The sequence below is a fragment of the Anarrhichthys ocellatus genome, unplaced genomic scaffold (genome assembly GCF_004355925.1).
Source record: "Anarrhichthys ocellatus isolate YVR2014 unplaced genomic scaffold, GSC_Weel_1.0 scaffold31, whole genome shotgun sequence".
NCBI lineage: Eukaryota > Metazoa > Chordata > Actinopteri > Perciformes > Anarhichadidae > Anarrhichthys > Anarrhichthys ocellatus.
The window spans coordinates 2,168,119-2,183,457 of record NW_022280061.1 but is presented as its reverse complement, the minus strand read 5'-3'; the positions used below and the strand labels follow the sequence as shown (position 1 = coordinate 2,183,457).

The following is a 15,339-nucleotide window of genomic DNA, read 5'->3' as shown; positions in this document are numbered from 1 at the left end:
TTTAAATACAATTACAGGCCAAGGGTACACCTTCGAATTGCTTGATTTGTCCCAACAACGTTCCAAAACCTAAAGATATACAATTTACTGCCACATTCAATGACGAAAACCAGTAAATAAATGTGTGTGAGACAATCAAAGGAGACTTATATTGAAAAACTCCCTTTTTCAGTGTTTGTGCACATAGATTGGATCTGAAGTGCCTCCCAACCCAGCAACTATGAAATAGGACAACCCAGTCAGTCTAAGGGGAAATAAACACAGAGAGATGGCAATTCTGAAATACTTATCAATATATACAATAAAACAGAAACTAAATAAAAATGTGTGATTTATGTGACTCTGGGAGTTCGGTACTGTATCAGGTGCTGTATCTGAGTTTATGAGGTTCTAACCACCTTTTTCACACTGTGCTTTTTAATATGTCATAGCGGTTGTTGTGTCACATTTTGATTTTCCAGTGCCACGCTTTAATAGCAGGCAGTGTTTATGAATTAATACCTAATTAATGAATGTGTTTAACCGGTGGATCACTGGTTAACACAGTCGAGGATCCCCAGGCTGGATTCTAGCTGTGGGGAGTTTCCTTGGATTTACCCTCTGCACGCAGTTTCCTCCCACAAGTCAAATCAAAATCACAACATCAATAGAAATCATTTTAATTAAAAAATGAAATGCTTTCAGTTGTGTCCTCCTTCTAGCTATGAGATACAGTAAATGCAAAAGTCAGTGTTACACTGTGTTGATTAAAACTAAATATGATTTACGTCATGGTCCGTGTCGTATACACAGAGTTTTATTTAATGTAAATCAGTGTCGTCATCTGTTTACTGTATAATAAAGTCATATATAAATCAATCAGTGAAAATATTAATGCAGCAGCAATGAACAGGTCTTTCAGGTCACTGCAAAACCACTGACAAAAAGGAATTTAGGACATTACCTGGATTTCTCCTGACACACAGACAGTTGTGACCGTGGCTCCTCACACACACAGACAATATCCCTTTCCCCAATTTATAAATTGGACGGTAAATCTCCACTGTATGGTAATGTGCATCTACAATTTATCATTTTCAGTTACACCGCTTGTATGTCAGAATTGTGACTTCCTTCTATTTATGTTTTTTCTTGTCCATATGATCCAACTAATCACCAACTACATCATCTAAAACAGAAAGATTCAAGATTCATCCTGAAAGATTAAACCACCTTTGGATATTTAACTCATAAGAACCCACAGTGACACTTTAAATATCCTGGAAAGTTCCTTATACAGCTTTATCCTTAATTTTAACTCTTGAACTTCCTAAGTGACACACACTGAACATCCTGGTGAAGTCATGTGAACGTGAGTACTTTATTTTGATCTGCTGTTTAACAAATGAACATTGGGGGGCAGCAGCGCGTAGCTAAATGCTACAAATAAAGACGGCGAAGAAGAAGAAGAAAGTGACGTACTTCCTGTATTCCAGCCACTAGGTCATGTTACTGTTCTCAGAGAAGAAAATAATCAAAGTTTAACTGACAGTCTTGAAGACAGGCAACTTCAAAGTCCGGGAACACAGCGACATTAAACCACCGAGTGACTCGTTAAACCTTGTTCACGTAAGAGAAGAGCGCATTAGTTTGCCAGGTCGAGGTGCCTCAGAAGATTACCGCTATGGCCAAGGTACAAGTCTTAAATGTTGCTGTGCTGGACAACCCGAGCCCATTTGGAAATCCCTTCCAGTTTGAAATAACGTTTGAATGCATGGAGGATTTACCGGAAGGTGGGTATAGTTTTCAGCTAACGTTAACGTGTAATGCCAGTTTCATTGTTCTTTGTTGTATGTTAGCTATTTGGTACTAGCTACCTCTCTGTGCGCATTCTGCTTCAGTGGTAACTTGTACGTTGAGGGTAGATGGGGTGCATCGCAAGTAATAGATTAGCGTGCCGTGTAGCTCGACGATATACTAACGTGTTAGCTGTCTTTGTGTGCTGGATAGTGATATTTCATTTGACAAGTTGTTGAAAATTGGCGCTGGCGCGTTTATGCTCAGCGCCCCGCCTCCTGCTTGCGCTGATTGGTTCGTGGATGTTCTTCGGAGTTTTTTTGCGTGAAGCTGATTGGTTGATCTCGTTATGTTACTGTAGCAACAGACCAGTTTAACGAGTTGCCGCGAACCGCGGGCAGAGACAACAAGGAAGCGGTAGCGTGTGTCTGCTACTGGGAGTACCACTTAACCTTTGGAGCTGTAATTTCAAAACAATCTGAGTGATTCAAAGTGTCTACATGTTCTGCTTTAAACGTATGTATAAAAAGCTGCTGATTTGTCAAAGCACAGTAATGAATACTGTGTGTAACTCGTATTCCTTACAAACAGAAATAAATACATGGTATGTCTCTCTGTTGTGTGTCTGTGGTATCAGATCTGGAGTGGAAGATCATCTACGTGGGTTCGGCTGAGAGCGAGGAATATGACCAGGTTCTGGACTCTGTTCTAGTTGGCCCGGTCCCGGCTGGCAGACACATGTTTGTGTTTCAGGTCAGTGAGCTGTGGTCGCATGTTACCGCTCATGTCATACTGCTAGACCACAGAAGCCATTGAGTACTAGGCCTGAAAATCAAAGAAAGCTGGACACATGTATTTGATTTCTCCCTCGTTGTGTTCCTGTCTGCCCCCTCAGGCGGATGCTCCTAACACCGGGCTGATTCCAGAGAGCGACGCTGTAGGAGTGACTGTAGTCCTTATAACCTGCACCTACCGTGGACAGGAGTTCATCCGCATTGGTTACTATGTCAACAATGAATACACAGACCCTGAACTACGGGAAAACCCCCCCCTCAAACCAGACTACGCTCAGGTAACACACACACACACTCGGAGATGACCATTATTGATTTCTGTTACGAATGGCAGCATAATAATCGTGATACATTTTATCTTTCTAGCGCTTCTTTTTCTTTTCTATTTTATTTGTTTTCATGTATACTACAGGGCTGTCCTTCACCAAAGGAATTCTTGGTTGACCAACACTCGTACAGCTTTGTCAACTAATCGATAAGTTTATTTTATTGACAGATCTGTAAAGAATCACCACTTCAAATATTGTTTACCAGAGATGTGTTCAGAAGTTGAAAATAAGTCATGAAGCATGGAAAAAAAGACTAAATGACTAAACACATCTGATGAGTTGACTAGTTTATGATCATCCTTGTGAAATAAGAGTCTGTTGAAACATGCACAGTTTTCTACTGCCCTCTGGTGATCTGAAATAGAATTCGCAAGGCAAGTTTATTTGTATAGCAGCACATTTCAACAAGGCAATTCAAAGTGCTTCACATAAAACCATTAAAAGCATCAAAACACAAGACAAAAGAAGGAGATTTTAAAAAGTTAAGAACATTCATTGAAACACTAAAAAGCAGTGTAAGAAAGAAAATACAGTAGAGAAATGCAGGAAATTGATTAATATCCTTGAATCTGGTTCAATTACAGGCAGCAGCAAACAAAAGTCTTCAATCTTGATTTAAAGGAGCTGAGGGTCTCTGCAGACCTGCAGCTTTCTGTGACTTTGTTCCAGATATGTGGAGCAGAACAGGCAACAGTAGCATTAAAAAAAGACGTATAACATGAGAGAGAGAGAGAGAATATTTTTTTTGTAGTCATCTCTTTATTCTAAAGGAAAAGACTAAATATCTTTGGTTTTGCACCGATCGTGAAATTATGGGTCGATACCGATGTTTCAAATAACAATTTGGCAGCTAGCTGATACCGATGTTGGACAGATACATCTGTGCACCCTTACAGAATAGCAATTTGGAGACAACACCATGTTAGAATTTTCCAATAATTTTTCAATATTATTCTGTATACAATTGTCTGTGCGCCTTCTGAATTCACGTTTCTCTCTGTCACCGGACTAACTGGCTAAATTGCGTCGTTAACTCATCGTAAAACCCATTTCATTCAAACTCAACACAAAATAGAAATCTCCCAAACCATCTTGGTTAGTATTTCTGCTGTTCCAACAATTACCAACTCTGGTTTAGTCTCGCTCTCGCTCTCTCTCATCTCAGTTTGAGAGACTGCACTTTCTTTTCCTGAAAGCCTGCATCCCGAGCAGGGGGCATGGAGTTTGACAGACGAGGGTGTTAACCAGACACGGAGGGCCTAATTAACAGATGCTGTTTAGTTCCATTAAGGAAAGGTTTGGTAGAACTTGACCCATATTTGGGACTAAAAGTCAGGACATCTCCACCACTCACAGGAATTCTGACATTTCACCAATGTTGCTTTTGTTCTCTCAGCTCCTGAGGAATATTTTGGCCTCCAACCCCCGTGTCACCCGCTTCCATATCAACTGGGAGGGCTCGGCAGACAAGATGGAGGACAGCGAGAATGTCGACCCGTCCCCCAACATCAGCGGCATGCTCCCTCCGTCCTGTATACCAGGAAAGATGCCACCTCTTGGACTGATGCCGGACAACTCCATGGACTGCATGTAAAAAAAAAAAAATCATCAGATTAAGATAATGGACAAGAGGTTCTTCTCGTATGTACTCATCCACATTTCAAACACACATTTGGACAAGAAGGCCGTGGATGTATCGAGGACATTATTTTTATACAGCATACGCAAATGGGATGACTCTGGCATTGTTACAAACTGTTTCTGTCTGTTTGTGCTCTCTCTCTCTCTCTCACCACACACAGGCCTGCACAACCAGCTTTGCCTTATTTTACTATAGCTCCGTCTTAGACAATGTCAAAGCTGAGCCAGGGAAAGTTTTGAGTCATCGGGGTGGGGCGATTTTAATACCGCCATATCCTCACAGCCCTGAGATTTGCAAGTAATACTCACACGCTGATGTTCACCTGTGTGGTGCCCATACTGTGCTGTTCATTGTGTCCTCTTGAGCACTGATCAAAGATATGGGCAGTGCTAGCTGTTTATAATAAAGCGTTTCATTGTTGTGAATGTGTAGCATCTTGGAGTAGGACAATTTAGGGTTTGAAATGTGTGTCATGTTCAGGGGCCTGTTGCAAGAACTAGCTTTATTTACTGTTAGCTAGATAAGCTTGTGTTTGAGTTTTAAACCTTGAGTGATCCAGATAACTCTTCAAACAGGCCCCAGTTCAGTTATTGTTCTTTAATAATGTGACATATAATGTCTGTCTCTAATGATACACAAAACATGGAGGTGAAGGAGAACTGGATTCTGGATTACAGTCGAGTTGTTTAGGTTTAATGTAAATAATGTTTTCTCAGTGCTTATATTGTCTCCAAGATGGGAAGGCACATTTTCTTTTTGTACTTACTATATATTCTCTGCCTCCGTATTTGTAACGATGGGGGTTGTGATGGGCTTAATAAAGTTTGTTTTGTGGACCTGGTGCTACTAATCGCCACATCTTAATTACACAGCTGCTTTCCACCTTCACTAGTGAGGAAGGAAGCACACTAGCGAGAGTGTGCTTTCCCCTCCCCTGGCTTCTTTCTTTTTTTCCAATTTCATTCATAAAATGCAGCAGCCTCACTCCACCATTTTCACTCTAGCCTCATGTTGCTTGGCAACTGAAGCGCAAGGGAGGGGGGGGGCTGTCTGCTCTCACCCATTTCACCTCCTAGTTGAAGCAACCAGCTCCTCCGTCTGTTCCCTCGGTCTGCTCTGCACACGTCTACACTGTTCAGCTGCAACATTAAATTGATGTACATATTGGAGTTCATCAATGATCATAATCCAACAATGTCATTTGTTTTTGTTCTGAAATGTGTTGTTCTGCACAATGAATACTTTAACGTTTGGTTCTTCAAATATGTGAATTTGATGCAAATGTGTGCTTAACCACCTGTGTACTATTTCCTTTTTAAATTCAGGTTTTTTTTAGTTTTTTTTATTTAACACAAGCTGAAATTATTATTGAAATAAGACATTCAGATGCAAATCTATGTGAAATGTTGCCTTTTGAGGATCCTGTTAATAGGGGCCCTTGGGCATCTGCTGCACTCGCCCTGTAGGTACACCAGATGTGGGGCGAGGAACACAGTCTGACTGTAGAGGTTGTTGGTACACAGATAGTATGAGGCTCTGCGTGTTTTCATTCTCAACCGATTGTAAAATATATATATAAATATATATATATATATTTCTCGTGATTCATTTCCCACCAGATAAACTCTTCCTTCCATGCACGGCCGTCTGCGATCTGTTTAGAAGTCCTGCCAACCAGACTGCGCCGCGCGTGCGTTATATTCTGACCAACATTTCTAAAAATAGCTCGCGGTTGACGTCACTTAGCCAAACGTGTATCAGTCGCTCGGCGGCGGGGGGTGATGGCGCGTGGGGAGGGAGGTTTTTTTTTCTGGAAGGAGGGGGCCAATCCTAACGGCCAATAGATATCCTCGCATTCACCGAGATTCCCACGGTTCGGCCGCGACAGGCCAATGGAGGAGAGCAACCGGAGAAAGTGGGCGCGGACGTCGTCGAGAGGAAAATAATCGTTGACGTTCCCGTCGCTGGCTATTTGTAGGGCGGCGGTACGTTGCCGTCGTTGATAGATTCAAAGGCCAATCAGAGCGCTCCGTGGGGCACCATCGTAGATAGGTGACCAATCAGTAGCCTCGCTTTAGCCGTCAATCAACCCCGGTTCTGGCGAGTAGGCGGGATGTTCGCTCGGCTGTAGTTCCGTCATCTCGCCCGTCTCCGAGGCTACAGGGGGCCAATGTTGATTTGGGCAAATTCGCGTCGTTGTCGGACCCCGCAGAGGATTAATTTTTGAAATCTGGGTTCGGTGACGAAAAGCGGCAGTCTTTCGACTGAGAACAGTGCATCCCCGCCGTCGGTATAGCTGGTTATTTGTGGGCTGGGGGAGAGGTGGGGAGCCGGGGGGGCCTCGCGCGGAGGGGGCTGCGAGGAGGGACAGGAGAAGACTGGATCCTCCGTGTTCAGGACAACAAGGTCGGCCTGGCAGTCCAGTGAAGCCCCAGCGACCGAGACACCACAACGATAGCTCCCCGTGGATTTAAACTCGAGCTCGTTCGCCGGTGGTTGATGGCCGTGGAGCGCGTGAGCCCGCTCCACTGTACCGTCTCGCCGCATCAGCAGCTGTCAGGCTATTAAAGATCAAGACCTCGCAACGCTTGGTGACTGCTACAGCTGGATTTAGGAAACACCGTTCGGACCTAATCGAGTTACCGGCTTGGCAAGACTGTAGGGCGGCCAAAAAGCCACGGATCGCCCGTTGACAAGTTGTCATCATGGGCAACGCGCCCACGGCCAGGAAGGGCAGCGAGATGGAAAGCGGTGGGTACCATCGCCAGTAATGTTTCACATCACTCTTCAGCAACACCTGCTCGGCTGCAGCCTCATGAAATGATCAAAGAACGGTGTGATACAACAGGCTGTGGTAGCTTTACATAACAAGCCATACGGTGTTAATTAGAGGCCTGTTCTTGCTTTCCCATTCATTAAGATCCACTAGCACGTCCATGACAAGTCCCAAGATGATACATGTAATACATTTAAATTAAAGCATTGTATGTGTGTACATTTCGATGAATCGGGAGTCTCTCCTCAGACGAGGCTCAGAAGTACTGTTCAGTTTTGGACCTTTGGCTGTGATTTTAGTGGATGCTGAGGTAGGATGAAGCCGGATGTGGATCTGTTTTCACAGACAAAGCTCTGTGTGAGCTGCACAGCGTCCAACAGCAGTTGTGCACTGCACGCATTTTGGAATATTCCCTGTACTGAAATATTGCCAGTATCACAACACACTAAGTGTCAGATATGTCCCAAACACTCCAGGCCTGTTGCTCCACTCCTTTTGGAAAAGAGATGCTGCTTAAACGGTGTGTGGGTGAGCTGAATCTAATTAACGTGAACCCATGGAAGTGTGCAGGGTTGGCTGAACTGGTCTCAGTTCAGCCAACCCTGAGCCAACAGTCAGTCTGATGTGAAGTTGCTGCTATGCACGGGGATGAGAGTATGCTAAAGTCAGAGGCCACTGGACTGTAATCATTTCCTGGGGCTTTCCTATTCACCATGACTTTTTACCATGCATTGGTATTCAAACAGTTTTCTATCAACCAGATATACTTTTCAACAAACAGCCAAGAAAAGGAGACAGGGACGACAAAAGAGTGTATGAATTATGGTTTAAGAAGCTCTGAGTGCATCACACATGTCATGTACCCTTGGTCAGTGAGCATCTTTGCCTTGGTGCCTTGCTCAAGGGTGAGTAAGTGTTACTAGTTAACTCAACTATATTTTCCCAGCAGGTTATTAGAACCTAGTTAAAAGTACACGAGGGAGAGGAGAGAACGAGCTGGCATCCACCTCAGCTGCTCTGTTTGAGATGAAACTGTGTTGTGCTGTTCAGTTAGTCAACTTGTAGACTTCTGAATGCAGGAAAATGATCCTCGATACAACATGTGCTGATTCTTTACATACAGAACCCAGAATTATCTTAAAGGGGCTCTACGCTGAGATTAGACACGACTTGTGTGTTGTTGTTTGTCAGGAGAGTGCTCCTCAGTTTAGTGAAACCGTTGTGGTGGGAGCTTTCTTACGTCTGCAGGTTTCACATGACACTTTGATAGAAACCCCGTGGTGCAAACCTGGACTGTGGAGTTTGGAAGATCAAGGCATTTAACAGGAAGTTAGGCTCTCATGAAAAATATCGCATTGGTTAACATTGAGGCATTGCATTACATATTTCCTCCAACAGGTGCCAGTTTAATCTCAAACAATACAGCTGAGTTTGTCACAGTGAGCTACAGTGCATGCCAGCTTGTCTCACTCTCTACTCTCCCTCTTTCTATGTACTTTTAACTGCGCTGCATTCCTGAAAATACATGTCCTCTCTGCAGTCGAATACAGAAAACACAGGAGCTATCCTCCTGTGTTTTCTGTCTTCTTTCACTTGTTGCTCACACCTCTGAAGCTTTTCTTGTGATCTTGTCTTCCACAGTCAAGGAGTTCCTTGTTAAAGCCAAAGAGGACTTTCTAAAGAAGTGGGAGAGCCCTGCACAGGTTAGTGTTTGGATGCATGTGTGACGTCCATCGAACGCAGCGGGAATGTGAATGTTTTCTGAATGGTCTTGGACGCAAACACGCACATTCCTATGCTGTGTGACCAAACATATCAACTGTATATGTGGTGTGTTCGCTACTATTCCTCTTGTAATGCATTTGTTTTCCATATTCATTTGTGCACCCCACCTACCACTGTTGGTAAATGGACATTTATATATGTTTGGACAGTGAAATAAAGCAAGTGGCTTGTAAAATACGTAGCGTGATGATTCAGTTTAAAAATGTATAATTAAATTCATAATGCTTGATGTACATTATATTCTCTGTGATCGTAGTAAGAACATAAATCATGCACATACACTCGGGCATTTGCTTACCGGTACAAAAACAAACATACTAAAGAATAGATAGTAAATGTCAGCATACAGGACACATTAGAAAAACACTCACCATCCCATTTTCACAACAATCAACTCCCTTTTTTTGTTTCGTCTGTTCAGAACACTGCTGGCCTGGAGCAGTTTGAGAGGTTGAAAACCCTCGGCACGGGCTCATTTGGCCGTGTGATGCTTGTGAAGCACAACGAAACGGGACAGCATTATGCCATGAAGATCCTCAACAAGCAGAAGGTCAGTCTGGGTCAGGAGGGCCCAGGTGGGACGGAGGCTGTTTGAACGTGACTCTTGTTTAAGGACACACCTGCAGGATGCTCATTGAAAATATATACGGAAATGTCACATCGATACTCACAAGGCTCCGAACATTCGTGCATATTAACAAAAAATGCCTCCTTCTTTGTGTGCTGGTGCAAAGATGCAGAGATTCAAACACAGGTGCAGACCTTTTCCCCACTGAACCTCTTTGAACAAGCTTGTGCTGAAGCAGACATCGACCGGAGCGGCAGAGCTGAGGTCGTCTTAATGCACATCGAGTAGAGTCATTTTAGTAGCCAATGTAGAATTCATTTGCGCCTGCGTTTCACATATTATAGATACATATTTTTATAGATAAAATACAAAGATGAGAATGTCTGTTTCATTGGCTGATCCAGTGAATTTAACACTTGAAAGATCAATTTCCACGTTGCACCATGATTACTGTATGTTAGTGTACCTGATTACCAAAAGTGGGAAAAATAATAATATTTGCAACACCCATCTTGATGTGTTTCCAAAGTTTCAGCTTGTGTTTGTACTTTTTTGCCAATTTCACGAGAATAAATCTTCAAACATCTTGAAAATCTTGTACCTGTCAGTATAGGTTAGACTTCTGGTGTACGAAGTTACCGTAGAAGCAGGTGTGTGTTGAATAAGTCGTCTCCCAGGTGAACATATACACAGAACAAGAACAAACAAAATAGATAAATGTACTTTGAATGTAGACGCTCGCAGATGTTTGCCGAGCCTGAAGGAGGCAGACTGTCTCAGAGCTGCTGTTAGAAAACTAAGGTATTAATATAAGGTATTAATACACGAGTATAGACTGTGATGGTGTAAAAAACATTATTAACAGGTACTTTATATCATATCTTATGATAAGACTAATATCATATAACTAAATGTATTATTTGTTTATTTTATCATCAGGAATAGAAATGAATGGGCTGCCTGGGTAGCTACACGAACACACATGCAGTATAAACTGTCCTCTCTCTGTTTGTGGCTTTCAGGTGGTGAAGCTCAAACAAATAGAGCACACTCTGAATGAGAAGAGGATTCTTCAGGCTGTCAGCTTTCCTTTTCTGGTGCGGTTAGAGTACTCGTTCAAGGTACGGGCAATTTTAGATTGTGTGTGTGTGTGTGTGTGTGTGTGTGTCGATGAGTGACTGGATAGATTTTCCTTCTTTCCACTCATCTACTTAGCCCCATTTCCCCATTCCAGCTTTTAAGTTATTTGTCTACATTTTCATGAAAGTGGTCCGTTAAACAAATAAAAGATATCCCGGCTCACCCAGTTGACTTCTGTCAAGTGAACAGTTTGTGCAGAATCACGTACTGCTGATGACTCTTTTTGTGTATTTGTATGAAAGCGTTTGTTTTTAGTTAACTTGGTGGATTATTAACTATTTAAGCTAAGGGCCAAAGCATTGCCTTTGAAGTTTTAAGCTTTATTTCTTTGTGTCATATCAAAGAATAACCAAAACTGAGAAGATAAAATCATAATCTAGAAATATATTCACTCACATTTTGATATTGTCATATTTCTAAAATCAAAACATTTAATTAACAATCTCACTTCGTCCCAGTTTACAGTAGCTCTGTATAAAGCATATAACAGGCAGACGATGCAATTTGAACACTCCAAATGAATCATTTAAGTTTTAATAATATATGATCTCTTCTGGTTAAAGACCACATCAAGAATATATAACTACATATATATATATATATATACCTAGTGTTATAAATAAACTGCTCTCTTAAATTGTGTTGACTTGTAAATCCTGATGCAGTGATCTGTTCATTTACAATCTCCTCCATATCATCACTCCCATCGTCATTGACAATGAATCCTATCAGGTGTTTATCTGCAAACATGGAGTGAAATGAGCCTCACAGTCTTCAGCATGTTCACAGCCGTGTTCTGTCGGAGGCTGGTTGTGCTCGTACAGACTAACCACAGCTGATGGCCATACTCCAATTAAAGCCTCATTCAGGTTAAGCCTCAAATAAACCTATTAACTACATTTTCCTGTCCACATGTCCCGTCCTTCACACTCGTGGAAGAGTCAACAACAAACGCATGTTGGCTCAGCTCGGTTCAGGTTATTTGACAGTAAGTTGTATTTGCAGCCGTCAACCGAGAATAATGTAAAGCTAGTGTTACCGTACTTACATCTGTTAAAGGATGTAAAAACAACGTATAGAAATGTGTGATAGACACAGTTACATTTGGCCTTTTCTTATGGTAATACCTGAAATAAAAGTCAGTTCATTTATTTATATTCACCCACAAAATACCATCTTCATGTCGTCCATCCTGTGTGTGTGTTTACGTACGTTAATATGTGTCTGTATGCGAGTGTCACTAACGGGCCCTCTGTCTTGTCCTCTCCAGGACAACACTAACCTCTACATGGTGATGGAGTATGTACCAGGTGGAGAGATGTTCTCCCATCTACGGAGAATTGGCAGATTTAGGTTAGTGTTTGTAGGCACATGCAGAGGTAAATTGTGGCGCTCTGTGCTCTCAATTCATCTCTGTTCTCCATTTTATTCTCTTATAGTCTATTTGATTCTATTCTGTACAGCTCTGTTCTCTTCTGCTCTCTTTTAGCTCGACTCTGATTTATTTAGCTATGTTGTGAACTGTACACTCCACTAAACTGCTCTCTTCTGGTTGGGGTTGTGTGTGCACAGTGAGCCTCACGCTCGGTTCTACGCCGCTCAGATCGTTCTAACCTTTGAGTATCTTCACGCTTTGGACCTGATCTACAGAGACCTGAAACCTGAGAACCTGCTCATAGACCAGCAGGGCTACATACAGGTAACGGACACTTGATGCAGTGATGTACAAAAGCTAATCATAACGTACTTATGTATTCGTTTGATTTGAAACGCACACATGAGGCCTAAATTAATCATTGAAGGTCGGCGGGAGTTCACGACAGATGGTGAAAAAGGTCGGCCCCTCTTGTGAAGTCTCGGGGGCTGTTGAGATTTCGGGCTTTCTAAACATGCAGACTGGCCCAGCTGTGTGTGTTTGCTGGGAGTTCTCCTCACCCCTCAGATTTTCGCCCTAGAGCCAAATCCCCCCTTGATTTCCCGGCTGGGCACTGTACCCGTGGTTTAGTTTGTCTAAAACATCTGTGAACATCTGTGCAGCATTTGAGAGATGGAGGGACGGTTGAACAGTGAAAAACTTAAATGAATTCATATTCATAAGGTCTGCAACTACGATTATTTTCACTATCAATTCATCTGCAGGATTATTTCTCGATTCACTGTTTAATCTTTAAATGATCCCAATACTATGAAAAATTGCCATCACAATTTCCTGGAGCCCAACGTGATGTCATCACACATCCTGTCTTGTGTGACCAAAACCAGATATTCAGTTTACAATGAACGACAACGAGAAGCTGAAAATTCTAACATTTACGAATCTGGAAACATGAAATCTTTGTCAAATTTGCTTGAAATATGACATAATTGATGAATAGATTATCAAAATAGTTGCTGACTCATTTTCTGTCGATGGAATTATTTGTTAATCAACTCAACTGTCGCAGCTCTAATACTTATTGTCCAAGTAATCACATTCTGATGTGCAGCAGCTAACATTAGCCTCATAAGCTAGCCAGCTAATCTCTGATGTTGATGCAACAAAGCACATCAACATTTATACAAAAAAAGCAGTGTTGCTTTTTGTGTGCTGTCTTACAAGATTTTAACATTTATGTGAATTTATATTTTATTTTCTATAAAGTGCACAGATACAGCTGCAAATGTAAGGCAACATTAGCACTTTCTGCTAGCTCGAGTGGGCTCTTACTGTAACGTGTCGTGACTCAGGGAGGATATGAAGTGTTATACTCTGTCCCAAAAAAGGCTTGACCCCACCCCTTTATTTGTGATGTCACACAGACATGGTTGCGTCTAGAAACTATCAACAACTACCCAGAGAGTGCAACTATGATGGCAGTGTGTGTTTTGCAATGATCTGTGTTTACCGAGCAGTGTGCCGTCACACCGAGTCTCTCTTGTGACACAGATTCTGCTGCCCTCTAGTGGTGAACAGTGAAATATAAACCGGTGAAAAGTCCCATTGCTACCCCAAGATCCTGGCCTTGCTCCATCTCTTTGGCTCTGTCTATTTCTGCCTGTCATGCACTAAAACTCAGCTGGGCACTCTACTCATTGTTTGTCAATGCCCTTTCATTTCCTCTCTCAGGTGACAGATTTTGGCTTTGCCAAACGCGTAAAGGGCCGGACCTGGACACTGTGTGGCACCCCGGAATATCTAGCCCCAGAGATTATTCTCAGCAAGGTGAGCCGCCATTGTTCCTCCTTTTTATCTTGTGAACTTTCCTTTCAAAAACAAGTTATTCTGCATTTAAACAAACAATGACACCAACTTGTTGCATAGAGTTAAAAACACATTACAACACTTTCTTTACAGGATAGTTGTTCATTTGAGTTGGCAGAGTTGTAACACATGTGGGTTTGAGGAGCATCTATAGAGCACACGCAACTCAAATGTTCCTCCTAACAAGACGTAAACAGTGAAACTAGCACAACTCTAAGTACATCTTAATGTGGCCTGAAACCAGCCACATGCTGTTATTAAACACAGTTTCCGACTCCTGTGATTCAAACATTTCCAGTAACTCAGAATGATGTAATGTCCCAACGTCAACATGTATTCTAAATCGTTACTAAATTCACATGTTTTCTTTTCTTTAACAGGGATTATGTCTTAATATGTGACGACAGAAATTCAAAGCTTTAGTCAAAAAGCCTCAATAGATGCTTTGACTGTATAAAAGAAGACGACATACTGTTTAAATGTAACACGCGACAACAATCATCACGACATCTGTATCGATAGAACGCTCTCTGTAAGACGTCCTTGAATGCTTCTCATCCTCAGTAGAACATCACAAAAATATTTCGACACGCTGTTTATAACAATCATATCTCTTCCTTCTGAACATCTGAACGGGATAAGAAATGAGACGTAACCGAGGAAAGGATGCGTGAATGATGAATTAAGGTTTAAAAAGGTAGTTGTCTATAAAGCTCTCTTTTTGTCTCTCCTCTCCTCCGTCCTCGTTCTGTCCACCAGGGGTACAACAAGGCCGTAGACTGGTGGGCGCTGGGCGTACTGGTCTATGAGATGGCAGCAGGGTACCCGCCTTTCTTTGCTGACCAGCCCATCCAGATCTATGAAAAGATCGTATCAGGGAAGGTGAGTCGGACTCTCTGTTTACCACTCTGTGCTTCATTCGGTGTCTGTTTGTAACCTTCGGAGGTCCCGCCCCTCATCCACCTCCATGACTTTGTTCTGAAGGTTTTATTTTCCGCAGTGGCTTTTTCAATTTTGGGTCAAGCCTCTGTACATGTTGAAGGCAGGCACTTTGCACTACATGATGAACACAGCATATCTAATCTCTTTTCTGTCATAATAGGCTTCCATTTACAGACACACTTTGTAATTATTGTGTTGCATGTCAGTGGTGCACACACGGGGGAACACACAGATGCACAAAAGTAACACACGCACACACACATGCATGAAAAAGGTGCACTTTGCATGGTGCCCCCCCTGCCCTCATTTGCTTGCTCTACACAATTGTCTCTTTTGTCTGTTCCAA

At 42.3% G+C, this 15,339-nt stretch overlaps 2 protein-coding genes across 2 annotated transcripts in view; both read left to right on the top strand.

Annotated features, from left to right (window-relative positions):
• The first annotated feature begins 1,465 nt into the window (after window positions 1-1,465).
• On the top strand, window positions 1,466-5,382 carry asf1bb (anti-silencing function 1Bb histone chaperone). Its single transcript, XM_031864713.1, has 4 exons — window positions 1,466-1,772; window positions 2,414-2,529; window positions 2,672-2,848; window positions 4,296-5,382. Exons 1-4 carry the CDS (start codon window positions 1,664-1,666, stop codon window positions 4,491-4,493), a joined length of 600 nt encoding a protein of 199 aa, XP_031720573.1. The 5' UTR covers window positions 1,466-1,663; the 3' UTR covers window positions 4,494-5,382.
• Window positions 5,383-6,588: 1,206 nt separating this feature from the next.
• The window catches only part of prkacab (protein kinase, cAMP-dependent, catalytic, alpha, genome duplicate b), a 12,695-nt gene continuing 3,944 nt past the window's right edge, over window positions 6,589-15,339 (top strand). Inside the window, exons 1-8 of the mRNA XM_031864512.1 lie at window positions 6,589-7,292; window positions 8,959-9,020; window positions 9,524-9,652; window positions 10,693-10,791; window positions 12,081-12,163; window positions 12,383-12,509; window positions 13,917-14,012; window positions 14,811-14,933. Of these exons, the coding sequence (XP_031720372.1) occupies window positions 7,247-7,292; window positions 8,959-9,020; window positions 9,524-9,652; window positions 10,693-10,791; window positions 12,081-12,163; window positions 12,383-12,509; window positions 13,917-14,012; window positions 14,811-14,933 (765 nt within the window). The 5' untranslated portion in view covers window positions 6,589-7,246. The remainder of the gene's footprint in view (window positions 7,293-8,958; window positions 9,021-9,523; window positions 9,653-10,692; window positions 10,792-12,080; window positions 12,164-12,382; window positions 12,510-13,916; window positions 14,013-14,810; window positions 14,934-15,339) is intronic.